The sequence below is a fragment of the Amphiura filiformis genome, chromosome 1, assembly GCF_039555335.1.
Source record: "Amphiura filiformis chromosome 1, Afil_fr2py, whole genome shotgun sequence".
NCBI classification, from domain to species: domain Eukaryota; kingdom Metazoa; phylum Echinodermata; class Ophiuroidea; order Amphilepidida; family Amphiuridae; genus Amphiura; species Amphiura filiformis.
The window spans coordinates 20,133,901-20,150,597 of record NC_092628.1 but is presented as its reverse complement, the minus strand read 5'-3'; the positions used below and the strand labels follow the sequence as shown (position 1 = coordinate 20,150,597).

General features: G+C 38.1%; 1 protein-coding gene across 1 annotated transcript in view; it reads right to left on the bottom strand.

The window, feature by feature from the left end:
• Window positions 1-16,697, bottom strand: part of LOC140166316 (acid-sensing ion channel 4-A-like) — a 53,493-nt gene that overhangs the window by 33,602 nt on the left and 3,194 nt on the right. Inside the window, exons 2-3 of the mRNA XM_072189777.1 lie at window positions 11,531-11,698; window positions 8,549-8,749 (exon numbers count right to left, since the gene is read on the bottom strand). Of these exons, the coding sequence (XP_072045878.1) occupies window positions 8,549-8,749; window positions 11,531-11,698 (369 nt within the window). The remainder of the gene's footprint in view (window positions 1-8,548; window positions 8,750-11,530; window positions 11,699-16,697) is intronic.

Sequence of the window (16,697 nt, the reverse complement as noted above, 5' to 3'; positions counted from 1 at the left end):
AACAGCCATTAAAGGGACACTCCGGTTTGGGATTAAAGGGGTATTCAGATTTTTTGATTTTTTTTTTTGATTTTTTTTTTGTATGGAACATGTTTGTTGCATTATTTAAGGAGGAGCGCCCTCAAGCGTTTACACAGCAAATGCAATTAAAGGGCTATTATTTGATTTTTAATTAATTATAATTTTTTTGTTGGTATACTGATAGCCCTTTTAGAATATGGGGTGTCAGTGGGTGTTAGGGTGATGGAACAGCTATTAAAGGACACTCCGTTTTGGGATTAAAGGGTATTCAGATTTTTTAATTTTTTAATTTTTTTAATTTTTTTTTTGTATGGAACATGTTTGTTGCATTATTTAAGGAGGAGCGCCCTCAAGCGTTTACACAGCAAATGCAATTAAAGGGGTATTATTTGATTTTTAATTAATTTATTTATTTCAATTTCTTTCGTTGGTATACTGATAGCCCTTTTAGAACATGGGGTGTCATGATGGATTAAGAGTGTCATGGTGGGTTAAGGGGGTTAGGGTGGGAAACACAGGCATAGATATTCGTGTTTGGTCAAACACAACTGTGCTAGTTTTCCTTCTCCTTCTCCTTCTTCTCACGCTTCATATTAACAGGGCTATCTCCAAAACTACAAGGGCCCCAGGGCTCATATTTGGCACACTTAATGGCCCTACCCCATAGATGTGCCTTTTGCCCATTTTGGGCCCATAGGTCAAGGTCACGGGCCCCAGGGGCCCAAATGTAAAAATACAAAGCATGCCGTTTCTCATCAAATAAAGCAGCCTCAGGGCCCTGAGTTGGTGCACTGATAGCCCCAGGAGTACTCTATATTTACATGTATACATGAGCCCCATATGTCATATATTATGGGCCCCAGGGCCCCAAATGTTAATAAAAAGGGGCAACAGTTTGACAAGGTTAGCTGTGAAACTACAAGGGCACTAGGGCTCATATGTGGCACACGTATGGGCCTGAACTTGTAGATATGCATTTTACCAATTATGGCCCCAGATTTTTTAAGGCTAGGGGCCCAGAGGCCCAAATGTTAAAACAAAGGGCCGGCCGTTTCTCAGCAAATAAAGTCGCTACAGGGCTCAGATTTGGTACACAGATAGGTTTTCAGTATAGGGTGATGGAACAGCCATTAAAGGACACTCCGTTTTGGGATTAAAGGGTATTCAGATTTTTTGATTTTTTTTTTTTTTTTTTTTGATTTTTTTTTTTTTGTATGGAACATGTTTGTTGCATTATTTAAGGAGGAGCGCCCTCAAGCGTTTACACAGCAAATGCAATTAAAGGGCTATTATTTGATTTTTAATTAATTAATTTTAATTTTTTTTTTTTTGTATACTGATAGCCCTTTTAGAATATGGGGTGTCAGTGGGTGTTAGGGTGATGGAACAGCCATTAAAGGACACTCCGTTTTGGGATTAAAGGGTATTCAGATTTTTGATTTTTTTTTTTTGATTTTTTTTGTATGGAACGTGTTTGTTGCATTATTTAAGGAGGAGCGCCCTCAAGCGTTTACACAGCAAATGCAATTAAAGGGATATTATTTGATTTTTAATTAATTAATTTAATTTTTCCTTGGTATACTGATAGCCCTTTCAGAATATGGGGTGTCAGGGGTGTTAGGGTGATGGAACAGCCATTAAAGGACACTCCGTTTTGGGATTAAAGGGTATTCAGATTTTTGATTTTTTTTTTTTTTTTTTTGATTTTTTTTGTATGGAACATGTTTGTTGCATTATTTAAGGAGGAGTGCCCTCAAGCGTTTACACAGCAAATGCAATTAAAGGGGTATTATTTGATTTCTAATTTATTAATTTATTTTAATTTTTTTCGTTGGTATACTGATAGCCCTTTTAGAATATGGGGTGTCATGATGGATTAAGAGTGTCATGGTGGGTTAAGGGGGTTAGGGTGGGAAACACAGGCATAGATATTCGTGTTTGGTCAAACACAACTGTGCCATCTAGTTCTTCTTCTTCTCCTCCTCCTTCTCCTTCTCCATCAAACACATCATTCTGTCAAGGCTAGCGCTAAAACTACAAAGGCCCTGGGGCCCATATGTGGTACACTTATGGGCCCTACCCCGTAGAAGTGCCTTTTGCCCATCTTGGCCCCAGAGGTCAAAGGTCACGGGCCCCAGGGGCCCAAATGTGAAAATACAAATCACGCCGTTTCTCATCAAATGAAGCAGCCTCAGGGCCATAAGTTGGTACACTGATAGTCCCAAGGGTACTCTATAAATACAAGTATACATGAGCCCCATATGTTATATATTATGGGCCCCAGGGCCCCAAATGTTAAAAATATGGGGCAACAGATTGACAAGCCTAGCTCTAAAGCTACAAGGGCACTAGGGCTCATATGTTGCACATGTATAAGCCCTAAATTGCAGATGTGCCTTTTGCCCATTTTGGCCCCAGATGTACAAGGCTAGAGGCCCCAGGGGCCCAAATGTTAAAACAAAGGGCCGGCCGTTTCTCAGCAAATAAAGTAGCTACAGGGCTCAGATTTGGTACACAGATAGGTTTTCAGTATTATATTGTCATATGAATATATGTACCCCATATGTCACATAATATGGGCCCCTGGGCCCCAAACGCTAAAACATAGGGCCGGTCGTTACTCTGTAAATAAAGCAGATTTAGGGCTCAGAGTTAGTACACAGATTGCACCTGAAAATCACATTGTTATATGTACATGTGAGCCCCATATATTACATGTTATGGGCCCCAGGGCCCCAAACTCTAAAACATAGGGCCGGCCGTTACTCTGTAAATAAAGCAGCTTTAGGGCTCAGAGTTAGTACACAGATTGCACCTGAAAATCACATTGTTATATGTACATGTGAGCCCCATATATTACATTATATGGGCCCCAGGGCCCCAAAACGCTAAAACATAGGGCCGGCCGTTACTCAGTAAATAAAGCTGCTACAGTGCCCAGCTTGAGTCTACTGATAGCACTAGAGAATTTAACTTCAACATATGTCCTGGGCCTCATAAGTCAAATATTATGGGCCCCATGGCCCCCAAATGTTAAAACAAAGGGCCGGCCGTTTCTCATCAAATAAAGCAGCTTCCGGGCTCAGAATTTGTACACATTAGCACCTGAGAATTATATTGTTATTAACACCCACATACCCCCCCACCCTACACATGTAGGACTAAACAGACATATCCATATTATAATTATTAATATAGTAATTGGAAATACCAGCGTGAAGCGTTAAGGCTATTCCAGTTAAATTACATACCGATTGGCTGTTCTATTTAATTTACGTACTCCCTCTGAAATGGTCCCAAAATAGGCTGTTCCGTTTAATTTACATACTCCCTCTAAAATGGCTGTTCCATTTAATTTACATACTCCCTCTGGAATAGTTTTCCCCTAATCATATTGCATAGCCTCACTGTGAATAAGAGAGACTGACAACAGCAATCTATGGAGAGACAACTCCCCTGGCAGGGGACTTTTACAAGTTCTTTATTTTAAGTGCTACGAGAGTGCAACCTGCATTAAATTAAAGCTTGTGACTTGGACTTTCAATTTTTACACTTTTTTTTACGACTTTTTACAATTTCTATATTTTAAGTCCTCAGCAATTTGTACACAGATAGCACCTGAGAATTATATTGTTACTAACACCCACGCACGCACCCATCCACCCCACACGTAGGACTAAACAGACAGACCGTATTATATCATAATTGGAAATACCAGCGTGAAGCGTTAAGGCTGTTCCAGTTAAATTACATACCCATTGGCTGTTCCGTTTAATTTACATACTCCCTCTGAAATGGCTGTTCCGTTTAATTTACATACTCCCTCTGGAATAGTTTCCCTAATCGTATTGTATAGCCTCGCTGTGAGTAAGAGAGACTGACAACAGCAACCTATGGAGAGTAAGAGAGACGACTCCCTGGGAGGGACTTTTTACTATTTCTTTATTTTAAGTGCCACGACAGTGCAACCTACATTCAATTAAAGCTTGTGACTTGGACTTTCACTTTTTACATTTTCTGCCCAATTGGGCGACTTTTTACAATTTCTTTATTTTAAGTCCTCAGCAAATAAGGACTGTAAGTTTGGGTACACCGATAACATGCGGGTATAGCCGTATTTGTGTACAAATATATAGCCTTCTAGTTATAATTAATTCTCTGTGGATCTGTTTAGTCCTACGTCTATGGGGTGGGTGTTAGTAACAATATAATTTTCAGGTGCAATCTGTGTACAAACTCTGAGCCCTGAAGCTGCTTAATTTGATGAGAAACGACCGGCCCTTTGTTTTAACATTTGGGGCTGTGGGCCCATAGTATTTGACTTATGAGGCTCATGAACATTGAAGTATAATTCTCTAGTGCTCTCAGTAGACTCAAGCTGGGCACTGTAGATGTTTATTTACTGAGTAACGGCCGGCCCTATGTTTTAGCGTTTGGGGCCCTGGGGCCCATATTATGTGACATATGGGGCTCACATGTAAATATAACAATGTAATTCTCAGGTGCAATCTGTGTACAAACTCTTGAGCCCTGAAGCTGCTTTATTTGATGAGAAACGGCCGGCCCTTTGTTTTAACATTTGGGGCCCTGGGGCCCATAATATTTGACTTATGGGGCTCATTTACATATGTTGAAGTATAATTCTCAAGTGTTATCAGTACACTTAAGCTGGGCATTGTAGCTGCTTTATTTACTGAGTAACGGCCGGCCCTATGTTTTAGCGTTTGGGGCCCTGGGGCCCATATTATGTGACATATGGGAGTTATATATGCATATGACAATATAATACTAAAGACCTATCTGTGTACCAAATCTGAACCCTGTAGCTACTTTATTTTCTGAGAAACGGCCGGCCCTTTGTATTAACATTTAGGCCCCTGGGGCCCCTAGCCTTGTACATCTGAGACCAAAATGGGCAAAAGACACATCTACGACTTAGGGCCCATACATATGCAACTTATGAGCCCTAGTGATCTTGTACTTTTAGAGCTAGGCTTGTCAATCTGTTGCACCATATTTTAACATTTGGGCCCTTGGGGCCCACAATATATAACATATGGGGCTCTTGTATATTTGTAAATATAGAGTACCACTAGGGCTATCAGTGTACCAACTCAGGGCCCTGAGGCTGCTTCATTTGATGAGAAATGGCGTGCTTTGTATTTTCACATTTGGGCCCCTGGGGCCCGTGACCTTTGACCTTTGGGGCCAAAGTGGGCAAAAGGCACTTTTACGGGGTAGGGCCCATAAGTGTACCACATATGGGCTCCAGGGCCTTTGTAGTTTTAGCGCTAGCCTTGACAGAATGATGTGTTTGATGGAGGAGGAAAAGGAGGAGGAGGAGGAGGAGGAGAAGAAACCACAGGATGGGAAGATACCCTGCATGCTATTGCATGCGGGTATAATGAATCAATATTCAGTTCAATTCACTCAGTTTATTGCTCTGTTGAGTAATAATTACTTGCAGTGTAGTAAATCAACCTCGCAGATCGTGTGCAACTGATGCTCATCAAGAGGTCTTTTGATAATTTTTCCGATGCCGATTCTCATCAGATGAAGCAGCCTCAGGGCCATAAGTTGGTACACTGATAGTCCCAAGGGTACTCTATAAATACAAGTATACATGAGCCCCATATGTTTATATATTATGGGCCCCAGGGCCCCAAATGTTAAAAAATATGGGGCAAAAGATTGACAAGCCTAGCTCTAAAGCTACAAGGGCACTAGGGCTCATATGTTGCACATGTATAAGCCCTAAATTGTAGATGTGCCTTTTGCCCATTTTGGCCCCAGATGTACAAGGCTAGAGGCCCCAGGGGCCTAAATGTTAAAACAAAGGGCCGGCCGTTTCTCAGCAAATAAAGTAGCTACAGGGCTCAGATTTGGTACACGGATAGGTTTTCAGTATTATATTGTCATATGTATATATGTACCCCATATGTCACATAATATGGGCCCCTGGGCCCCAAACGCTAAAACATAGGGCCGGTCGTTACTCTGTAAATAAAGCAGCTTTAGGGCTCAGAGTTAGTACACAGATTGCACCTGGAAATAACATTGTTATATGTACACGTGAGCCCCATATATTACATTATATGGGCCCCAGGGCCCCAAACGCTAAAACATAGGGCCGGCTGTTACTCTGTAAATAAAGCAGCTTTAGGGCTCAGAGTTAGTACACATATTGCACCTGAAAATCACATTGTTATATGTACATGTGAGCCCCATATATTACATTATATGGGCCCCCAGGACCCCAAACGCGAAAACATAGGGCCGGCCGTTACTCAGTAAATAAAGCAGCTACAGTGCCCAGCTTGAGTCTACTGATAGCACTAGAGAATTAAACTTCAACATATGTCCATGGGCCTCATAAGTCAAATATTATGGGCCCCATGGCCCCAAATGTTAAAACAAAGGGCCGGCCGTTTCTCATCAAATAAAGCAGCTTCCGGGCTCAGAATTTGTACAAAGTAGCACCTGAGAATTATATTGTTATTAACACCCACATACCCCCCCCCTCCCCACCCTACACACTTAAGACTAAACAGACATATCCGTATTATAATTATTAATATAATAATTGGAAATACCAGCCTGAAGCGTTAAGGCTGTTCCAGTTAAATTACATACCCATTGGCTGTTCTATTTAATTTACATACTCCCTCTGAAATGGTAGCAAAATAGGCTGTTCCGTTTAATTTACATACTCCCTCTAAAATGGCTGTTCCATTTAATTTACATACTCCCTCTGGAATAGTTTTCCCCTAATCATATTGCATAGCCTCACTGTGAATAAGAGAGAATGACAACAGCAATCTATGGAGAGACAACTCCCCTGGCAGGGGTCTTTTTACAAGTTCTTTATTTTAAGTGCTACGAGAGTGCAACCTGCATTAAATTAAAGCTTGGGACTTGGACTTTCAATTTTTACACATTTTCCACCCAATTGGGCGACTTTTTACAATTTCTATATTTTAAGTCCTCAGCAATTTGTACACAGATAGCACCTGAGAATTATACGCACGCACCCCTCCACCCCACACACGTAGGACTAAACAGACAGATCGTATTATATCATAATTAGAAATACCAGCGTGAAGCGTTAGGGCTGTTCCAGTTAAATTACATACCCATTGGCTGTTCCATTTAATTTACGTACTCCCTCTGAAATGGCCCCAAAAAGGCTGTTCCGTTTAATTTACATACTCCCTCTGAAATGGCTGTTCCATTTAATTTACATAATACCTGAGTAAAAGAGACTGACAACAGCAACCTATGGAGAGTAAGAGAGACAAAACCCCTGGGAGGGGACTTTTTACAATTTCTTTATTTTAAGTGCTACGACAGTGCAACCTACATTCAATTAAAGCTTGTGACTTGGACTTTCACTTTTTATACATACAATTTCTTTATTTTAAGTCCTCAGCAAAAAAGGACTGTAAGTTTGGGTACACCGATAACATGCGGGTATAGCCGTATTTGTGTACAAATATATAGCCTTCTAGTGTCTTTTGGCATCATGGTATTATTATGCGTGTATAAAGCGACATCTGTGTAAGAGTTGATAAACTTTCTGATTTTTCAAAAGCGAATACCGGTAGTGGATAAAACTGCGTACTCCTTCGTTAGTTTTCACCCTCAGGTCTACAAAACTTTGTGAAGGTTGTCATTCATACATTCATATTAGCTATATTAATTGGAATCATTAAAAAAAAAAATCATAAAACTAGCTAACCGTACTCGCATTTTTGAGTGGCTATGATATCACACCTTATATGCTAAGTGCATTGACCTGTGACAGGATGATTGCGTGATTACTTAGGGAAGAGCAACACAAATGTCAAGGAAAGATGTATAGACTACTGGAACTGTATTTGAACACACCCCATTTTGTCTATAATGGCCAATTTCACAGAAAACGCCATGGTTGTGCGATGGGCTCACCAGTATCCGATCGTGGTTAATTTGTTTATGGAACGTTTCGAAAGCTTAGTAGAATCGTTTACTGGTACACCACTGGTTTCGTTACGTCGACGATACATGGGTGAAGTGAAAAAATATAAATTCTTTGAACACATCAACCAAGTGAATGAACATTGAACATATCAAATTCATGCACCCAAGAACCCACCAAAGAAGAAAAACTCACCTTCTTGGACTGTTCAGTTTACATCAAATAATCATGAAAATGATTTGAGAATACCGTGTAATGTCATTCCGGATTTAGCACTTCAAAACTATTTACATGGGGGTCCTAATCTATTAAAAGGGCTATATGTGCATGCTTTCAATTAATGGGTTGAAACTTGATCTATAGACCTAAACGAATTAAACAAATTATCAATTAGGTGGAGGCGCCCTATTTAGCATTTAATACTTATTATTTCATTTCTTTTCCCCCATCTTGCCTGGATGAACAATTTATAAAATAAATATTCAAAGCTAACGTTAAATAGGGCGCCTTCGCCTATAGATAATGTCGCTGTGGCTTATTACAAAAACTCTCTAAGATGATCATACTTACAAGATAAACGCTTCATCCTTACTATGTGCGTTGTTGACGATGAAATCATAGAGAGATACATTACCAGGCCAGGTATCAGGTAGTTCTACATCACCGGGAGATGTTATTCCACCCGTTTGGGGAAAGAGTGTTAATAATTGGTTGAATCCAAACGTGAAGAGCGTATAATAATCTCCAAATTCTTCCGCGACCTTATCCACTCTTTAACATGAAAGAAACATGAAAAAAGCAGTCTTTTCAGATGTCATGCAAACAAATAGTTAGGCCTACTCGTCGTATATCCATGTATCGCCCATGCCTATTAGTGGTATATACCTATTAAGGTTACACAAAGAGACGTATAAAAAACGTATAAAAGACGTATAAAGTTGTTCTCTAAAACAGAGTTTTCTCAGTAATCAAATATCGCAGCGAGTGAAATGTTGGTGCATTGGATGTAGCTTAACATTTTGTGTGTGTTATATACAAATTATTAGAATAAATTTGAAAATCCTTCGTTTAAAGCATTTTTACCCACCATGTTCACAAGATCAAAAACACGTTCCATGAGGTTTTTTTCAAATGTGCGCCCGTATAAATCCACACCGAGTGATTGTTTTCTTCTTTTTCGTATTGTATTACAAATCGATCAAAGAAATAATGTTGCCATGGGGAAGAACCAAATACAGTACCGATTAAATTTTAAAAGCCCGTTTTGGGGGGGAAAATTTGGAGAATTTGCTTGAGAAAAATCTGGTTTGTGAAATTATCGATATCTTGATTACGAGACGTTAATTTAGACATCTGAATACCTACATTATTTTTCAACATTCTGCCAATTGCTATTCCATTTGATTTTCACTCCAAATTGAAGCTAGTTTTGCAAAAAACGAGGTTTTCCTCCATCAGTTCGTTCAAAATTTCAGCGCCGACATGCGTGTTTATTCTAAGAGCCATAATGCGGACGCGATTGTAATCATATTAAATTGCATCCAATTATTGTTATATCATCCGCTTTGAGAACAGTCAATTGCGTAAGCTGATCTATGGCCTAGTGGATAGGGCGTTAGACTGGGAATCTAATATGAACTATTTTTGTGGGTTCGAGTCTCCGTGTGGCTGAATTTTCTTTTTTTTTCTCTTTTCTCATTTTTACTTCCTTTCTTTCCTCTTTTCTCTTTTCTTTCATTTCTTTCTTTCTTTCTTTTTTTTTCTCATTTTCTTTCTCTCTCTTTCTTTCTTTTTCACTATTTCTTTATTCTTTCTTGCTCCTTTCTTTTTAGTTTTATTTGATTGATTCGCTGAGTGCAGTGAATCGTGATTGATTGTTTTTCACTTTATAGGCCTATAATTCAGAAATTTGTAGGCCTGCTAAGTCTGTCTTGTTGATTTTCATCCCAAATTCGATTTACAAATAGGGCCTAATTGCTTTTTGATATTGTTGTTGTTGCCTACCCTATTACATTGTAATCAGGAGAATAGCAGCATTGATTTCATCAAAGATATCAAGGCTATAAATTCAAAATCAACACATTTTCCAGGGCGTAGCTTGACGAAGTGCCCCCAATCAATTTTAAAATTTATAAAATCCTTGTGAAAATTGCCGAAAACGGCTTGTGCCCCCCCCCCGGCATCCGAGCTCCGGGCACGAGCTAAGCCAAGTTTCATAGCCTTTTCATGTCTTGACCGTGGATCGATTTTCTATTGTAAGTAGGCCTACGTCCCGGTACGCTTGTTCATTTTCTGCATGGCTGTTTCTGTTATGAACTTACGCCCCTCTGAAATCAAGCGCATGAAAAACTCTCGGCTAACCTTAAGTTATGAACCTAATTTGAGTTTGGAAGGAATTTATGTTTTATCACTGTGAGCATAATACAGAAGGGTCACTTTTCATATTTTTGTTTTTTCTCACATAACATATTGCCTACCACCACCCCCCAGTATCTGGAATGTGGTTAAAAACATAGAACTTTTTTTCAAAAAATATTCCATCATCGCTAATTAAATATGCAAATTAGCTAATTAATATGCAAAAAAATATGAAAAGTACTTCTTGTCATATGCTTCTTAGTGATAGTATGAAGTTGCTATGATTATGAGATGCAATAATCCCTGGTATACCACACCGGCATTTTTGCAACGGATAATGTAGTTGTGAACAAATGGTTGAACCGTTTGTTGCACTGTCTTGAAGCTATGTACTTTGAATAAACTTGCGTACATACAGTGCCTATAATGTGCCTATAATGATATAATTACCATTTTAATATGTTAAAATTAGTCTTTTGGTAAAGGGTTCGTAATATTAGTAGACAATTTCTTTGCTCTTTATAATTATATACTTTGTACTTTGAACAAACCTGGGTACATACAGTGCCTATAATGACAATATAAATCAAATAAAACAGCCATAGGTGTCAATTGTCTTCTTAGCTATTTATATTGTGTTAGTACACTAACACATATTGTCCCGAAAATACAATGTGTAATTTGTATAAAGAGCTAAGAAATTGTCTTCTAATATTACGAACCCTTTACCAAAAGACTAATTTATATTTTGACACATAATGGCCATTTTTAAATACCGGTATGATATAATTACCATTGAAATGTTACCGGGGTCATTATATCATTATAAGCACTGTAAGTACGTAGATTTATTCAAAGTACGTAGCATCAAGAGAATGCAACAAACGGTTCAAGCATTTGTTCAGAACTACATTAACCGTTGCAAATATGTGACCGTACAGCACGAATGAGCCGTAAATGTCCTCAATTGTATTCTGAGTTACAGTGTAAAATGGGCATGAAGGTCGTATTCATAGGTACCTCAATTTGGTGCTACGTGTACCTCATTTAATGAGATACACGTAGCACCAAATTGAAATACTATGAATATGACCTTCATGTCCATTTTACACTGTAACTCAGAATACAATTGAGGACATTTACGGCTCATTCGTGCTGTACGGTCACATATTATAGAGTGCTTTTTTTACTTACAGAAACATATTAGTATTGCAGATAGTTACTGCTGGAAAATGCAGGATATCTCTTTCATTGTAAGTCAGCTTAGTGCTCGTGGGTCGACGGATAAATTTGTTAGTGCAATTGACAATTTGATAAAGTAGGCCTGCTAGAGCGAGTAACACCACCAACAGCCAGATAAATCTGAAAGACAATTTCAAAAACAAACATTTCGTTTACTTGTTACTTTCTTTCCGTCTCTTATAAAAGAAAAGAAAGTCAAATATATACAACATTATTTGGTTTACTGAGAGTTTTGAGGTGCAACTTTTCTGATTATATATACCAACGAATAAAGTTTTAAGTAATTACAACTCAAGAAGAGCATTGATTAGCAGTAGGAATCGGATAGCAACGTTTGCGCAGTATTTTTTTGTCTCACAGATAATTTTTGGTCTTTTGGGGAAAAAATGTATATCTTCAATACGAAATGTCAAAATTGTCAAATGATGGACGGCTTTTCCTCCCAGGTATATACACTTTAAGTCATATCATTAGATGTATGACTATGAAGTTTAAATGTCAAAATATCAATTTTTAATAATTGACATACAATCTGTTTTATATCGCGAATTAAAAAAGGACATTCTTCATAATATTCAGAATGCAATTTGATGTGTCTGATGTGCTCTCATGTCCTACAAAAAATACTGTGCAAACGTTGCTATCCGATCCCTTAATTGAATGGGTTATATATTTGTTATTTGAACTACATTCCAGAGAGTATCATGCATGACAATGAAATCTCGGACTCTTTTTACGTACAAAGAAATTCAACATCGAACTAAAAATAAAATAAAACAAAACAATTATGGAGGAGATGATCGAAAGGCCAATAAGGCCAGCATTGACCATCCCCTTACAGAACTAAATTAATACAACAAACAAACAAACAAACAAACAAAGTATATAAAGCCTATCACACAAGAACAAAAACGGGGCTCCAAGAACTAGTTATAAAAATGATGAGATTAGCTGTGTTTTATATTTGTTTTGAAAATGTTTTATTGAGTTTGCTACTTTAAGGTTATCGTTCAGGGAATTCTTGTAGCTTCTTGTTTCTTGTTTGATTATACTTATTACTGTTTCTTGTGTGATAGCTATAAATATTGGATCGTTTTGAACATGGTAGTTGTTTAATAGAATATTTATACATGTATACACCTAGTTCTACAATCCGGTCCGACTGCCTGATCAGGAAGTACTGCCGAATCAGGCAGCATGTTGCCGAGTCAGGCAATAACTCTTGAACCAGTCGTGACGTAAATAATTTCTCTGACTCCAAAATTTTCTAATTTATGAAGTAGAATACTATGGTCATAGTGTCAAAAGCTTTTGATAGGTCTAGAAACACACCTATAGTAGATTCATCATTTTCTACTGCATTATTTATCTTATCAACCAGATGCATAATTGCCATTTGAGTGTAATGATTGGCTCTAAATCCAAATTGTTTATCATTGAGACATCAACACTTCTATTAAAGATCAATCTTTCAAGGATTTTGGAGAAAACTGGCAGAAGTGATATAGGTCTGTAAGTTGAGAATATCTCGGCATCATCTTTTTTTTGTATTTTTGTATGGGCGGAGGAAACTGGCAGAAGTGATATAGGTCTGTAAGTTGAGAATATCTCGGCATCATCTTTTTTTTGTATTTTTGTATGGGCGGAGCCATAGGCGGAGAGCCATACTTTAATTTTGTTTTGCAATGATTTGTTCGCACGTTTAAGGGTTTATCTAGCCACTGTGTAGATTGAAAGTTGCAGGGTATATAGTATGTAATCGAATGAAGAAGTAGATAGATTTTCTATAATAATATGTGTTCAGGAGAGGAGATATTTAACAAAAACAAAAACACCCAAGTCCGTCAAATGCACGAATAAGAATACGTGTATAGTATAGGCCTATCCACCATTTGGGGAATTGCCGCAGCTGATTAGAGTCGTTCATTTCGTGCGGTACATGATTAGAGTCGTTCATTTCGTGCGGTAAATAGCGGGCAATGGGTGTATTTTTTGTTTGCTTTTGTGCTGCTTTTTGGAAACACTCGCGTTCGCTATAAAGTCGTTAATTTGTTTGCACAGACCTAGTCTCCTACACAGCCAATTTGTGTCGGGCGATCCAAACAAACATCGTGATAGCCACATACAGTCTGGCCGAGGCACAGACTATCAAGTGTTTGTTTACCAGTGACCTTCAATAAAATCGATACTGTAGTACAAACATGCTATATACAGGCTGTCCCTGAAAGAACTGGATCGTCAGAAACTTAATTGTTTGGGTATTTTAACGCCACAACTAAACAAAACTAAATACTTGGTGTGGTTGAGCAATAAATCAGCTATCACATACTTTTTGAATTTTGACAAAAAGACGAAATATTAAGATTAGAAATTTAATAACGTGGCATAATCACTGCGCATCATAATTTTTACTTCATTTACTGTATAAAACATACATCTTTTGACTCATTATAACACCAGATTTTTTTCTTTTTGAGAAACAAAATCCTTCCAAACTTTTACATCGGCCAAAAATTTACAAGATTAAATTTTTTATTTTGGCATAACAATTTAGGGAATTTTGTTTTTGTTTGTTAACGTTTGTTTTAATACGCAATCCCTCGGGCACACCCTTTCCAACGAAAAATGAAAACTTTAATCATGGAGAAAGGAAATCATAATTTCCCTCCCGTTTCTCCCCATTTTCCCCTTCTGTTTTTCTTCTCTTTTTTTTTTCATTTTGCTTTTCACCTTTCCACATTTTTTCTTCTCAGACAACCCTTGTTTACCAAAAGTAATAAATTTTATTTAATTAATGACGACACATCATTCTGTCATCCCTGTCTAGCCCCGCTCCAAAGGTTTGACCTGGTTGTTAAACCGGCGCAGGCCAGATGTCAGAACTGCAAATCAAATGCAGCAAGGTAGAGGTTGTAATATCGTGCACATAGCTACATATACCTTGCTGTGTATAGTGAACAGAGCACGTGTATTTTGCTCACTGGCAATTGATACAAACAGAAGGTATCAATAAATGGGACAGTATGAATGGATCATTGTCGAAGTTTATGTTGTGATGAAGTTTGGAAGTCAACATGTGCGATGATGCCGAGTATTAGGGAACAAACCAAAAGATCAATGACGTCCTATAAACGAGTTAGGGGTGAGGGGGTAAAAATACTCGATTACGTTTGTACAAAACCATCGGTCTGAAGAATGTGTCATTATTATTATGTCAAAATTTTCAACATTTCATTATTACGTTTCTGGCAGGGAGGGAGGGGGTCGGCTGAGAAATGAAACTAGTTACGTTTATAGGACGTCATCGATCTTTTGGTTTGTTCCTTATAGGGTCTACAGGGGTTTTAACAACATGGTGTATCGCCTAAACTTGGTCAGTTGTATTTGTAGTTGATGTTCTTACAGAGCTGAATAGATTTCGGGGTCATCCAAGGTCACCCAGGGTTCATCTGAGGTCAAATTACTAAAAACTGTCATATGGGCACGAAACTTGGTGGGTATAGTCAACACTTGAGAGTAAAAATTTTGGAAGGTCATTTCGGGGTCATCCGAGGTCACCCAGGTGCATCTGAGGTCAAATTACTAAAACTGTTATATGGGCACGAAACTTGGTGGGTATAGTCAACATTTAGAGTCAAATTATTGGAAGGTCATTTCGGTGTCATCCGAGGTCACCCAGGGGTCATCTGATGTCAAATTACTAAAAACTGACATAACAGCATGACATTTGGTGAGTACAGTCAACATTAAGAGTCAAATGTTTGGAAGGTCAAATCTGGGGGTAATCCAAGGTCACTTAGGGGTCATCTGAGGTCAAATGACTAAAATCTGTCGTATGGGCATGAAACTTGGTGGGTACAGTCAACATTGCTAGGAAACTGTCTATACATACAAAAACTTCCAACACACGGCTCGGGTTGTTTTGGTAAAGCAATACCAACACCTATTGTGAACTCGACACCACGAGGGATATCCCATATCCCAACCCGTGCTCTGGGCATCTTGTAAAACATAAACATTACACAGCTGTGCGGCCTATTACATTTCCATATTATTTCCTTCTTTAATGACCCCACACTCCCCATCCACCACCCAGGCTTCGCCCATACAGGGTTCTGAAAAGAAACTCACATCTAAACACAACCACTACCATACCATCCCCCAACAACCTTACACACCAACCGCGTATGCCGAAAACCGCGCAACCCGAGAACCGCTCTAGTTTATAGATAGGGATTATCTTAGCTAATTTTAATTGGGTAGGAACATTACCTGTTTTACTTTTTCCAAGACCTCACTTTAGCTCGGTATTATAGAATTTTGGAAAAACGTTAGTTCAGCGCATGCAAATAAAATATTGTATTCATTGTATTTTTTTAGTGAAATAATTTTTCGAATGTCGTTCAACTTATTTTTATTTGTTCATGATAATGTCCTTTTCCTATCACTTAATTTAGAAACAGTCGTAATTCTATTCAAACAGCATTATACCTTTTATCCACTTTCTGGTAATTGTGTTTTAAATCATCTCTACTTTCGAGGCATCAATGAAATGGACCATGCAATGTTTAATTATGTTATTATGGCTTTAAGTACTAATATACGTATGGTCTATAATAGCTAATGCAATTTGTTCCACATTTTTTACTGATCCCCATACCATTCTTTTTAGACATGAAAATATAGCCAGATTCCCCTTTGTCATGTTTATTTATATCAGAAACCCACAGAATATGGCGAAGTTAAGTTGTATTTTGGACAATTGGTACGCTACCCTGTTAAACAATTAATATTTGTATACTATACTATACTATACTATACTATACTATCAGACTTGTAGTACTCGAGTACGAGTACTTTTTGGTACTCGTACTCGTACTCGTACATCAATACTCGTACTCGTACTCGTACTCATGACCAAGTACTCGTACTCGTACTCATGGTTTCAAATTTTGCTGTACTCGTACTCGTACTCTTACTCATGCCAATCTACTCATACTCGTACTCATGAAAAAATACTCGTACTCGTAGAAAATACTCATGATAGTTTTCCTGTAGGTTGTTACTATCAAACTATAACATAAGATCTGACTGTATTTTCTTGTCTTATTTTGGATAG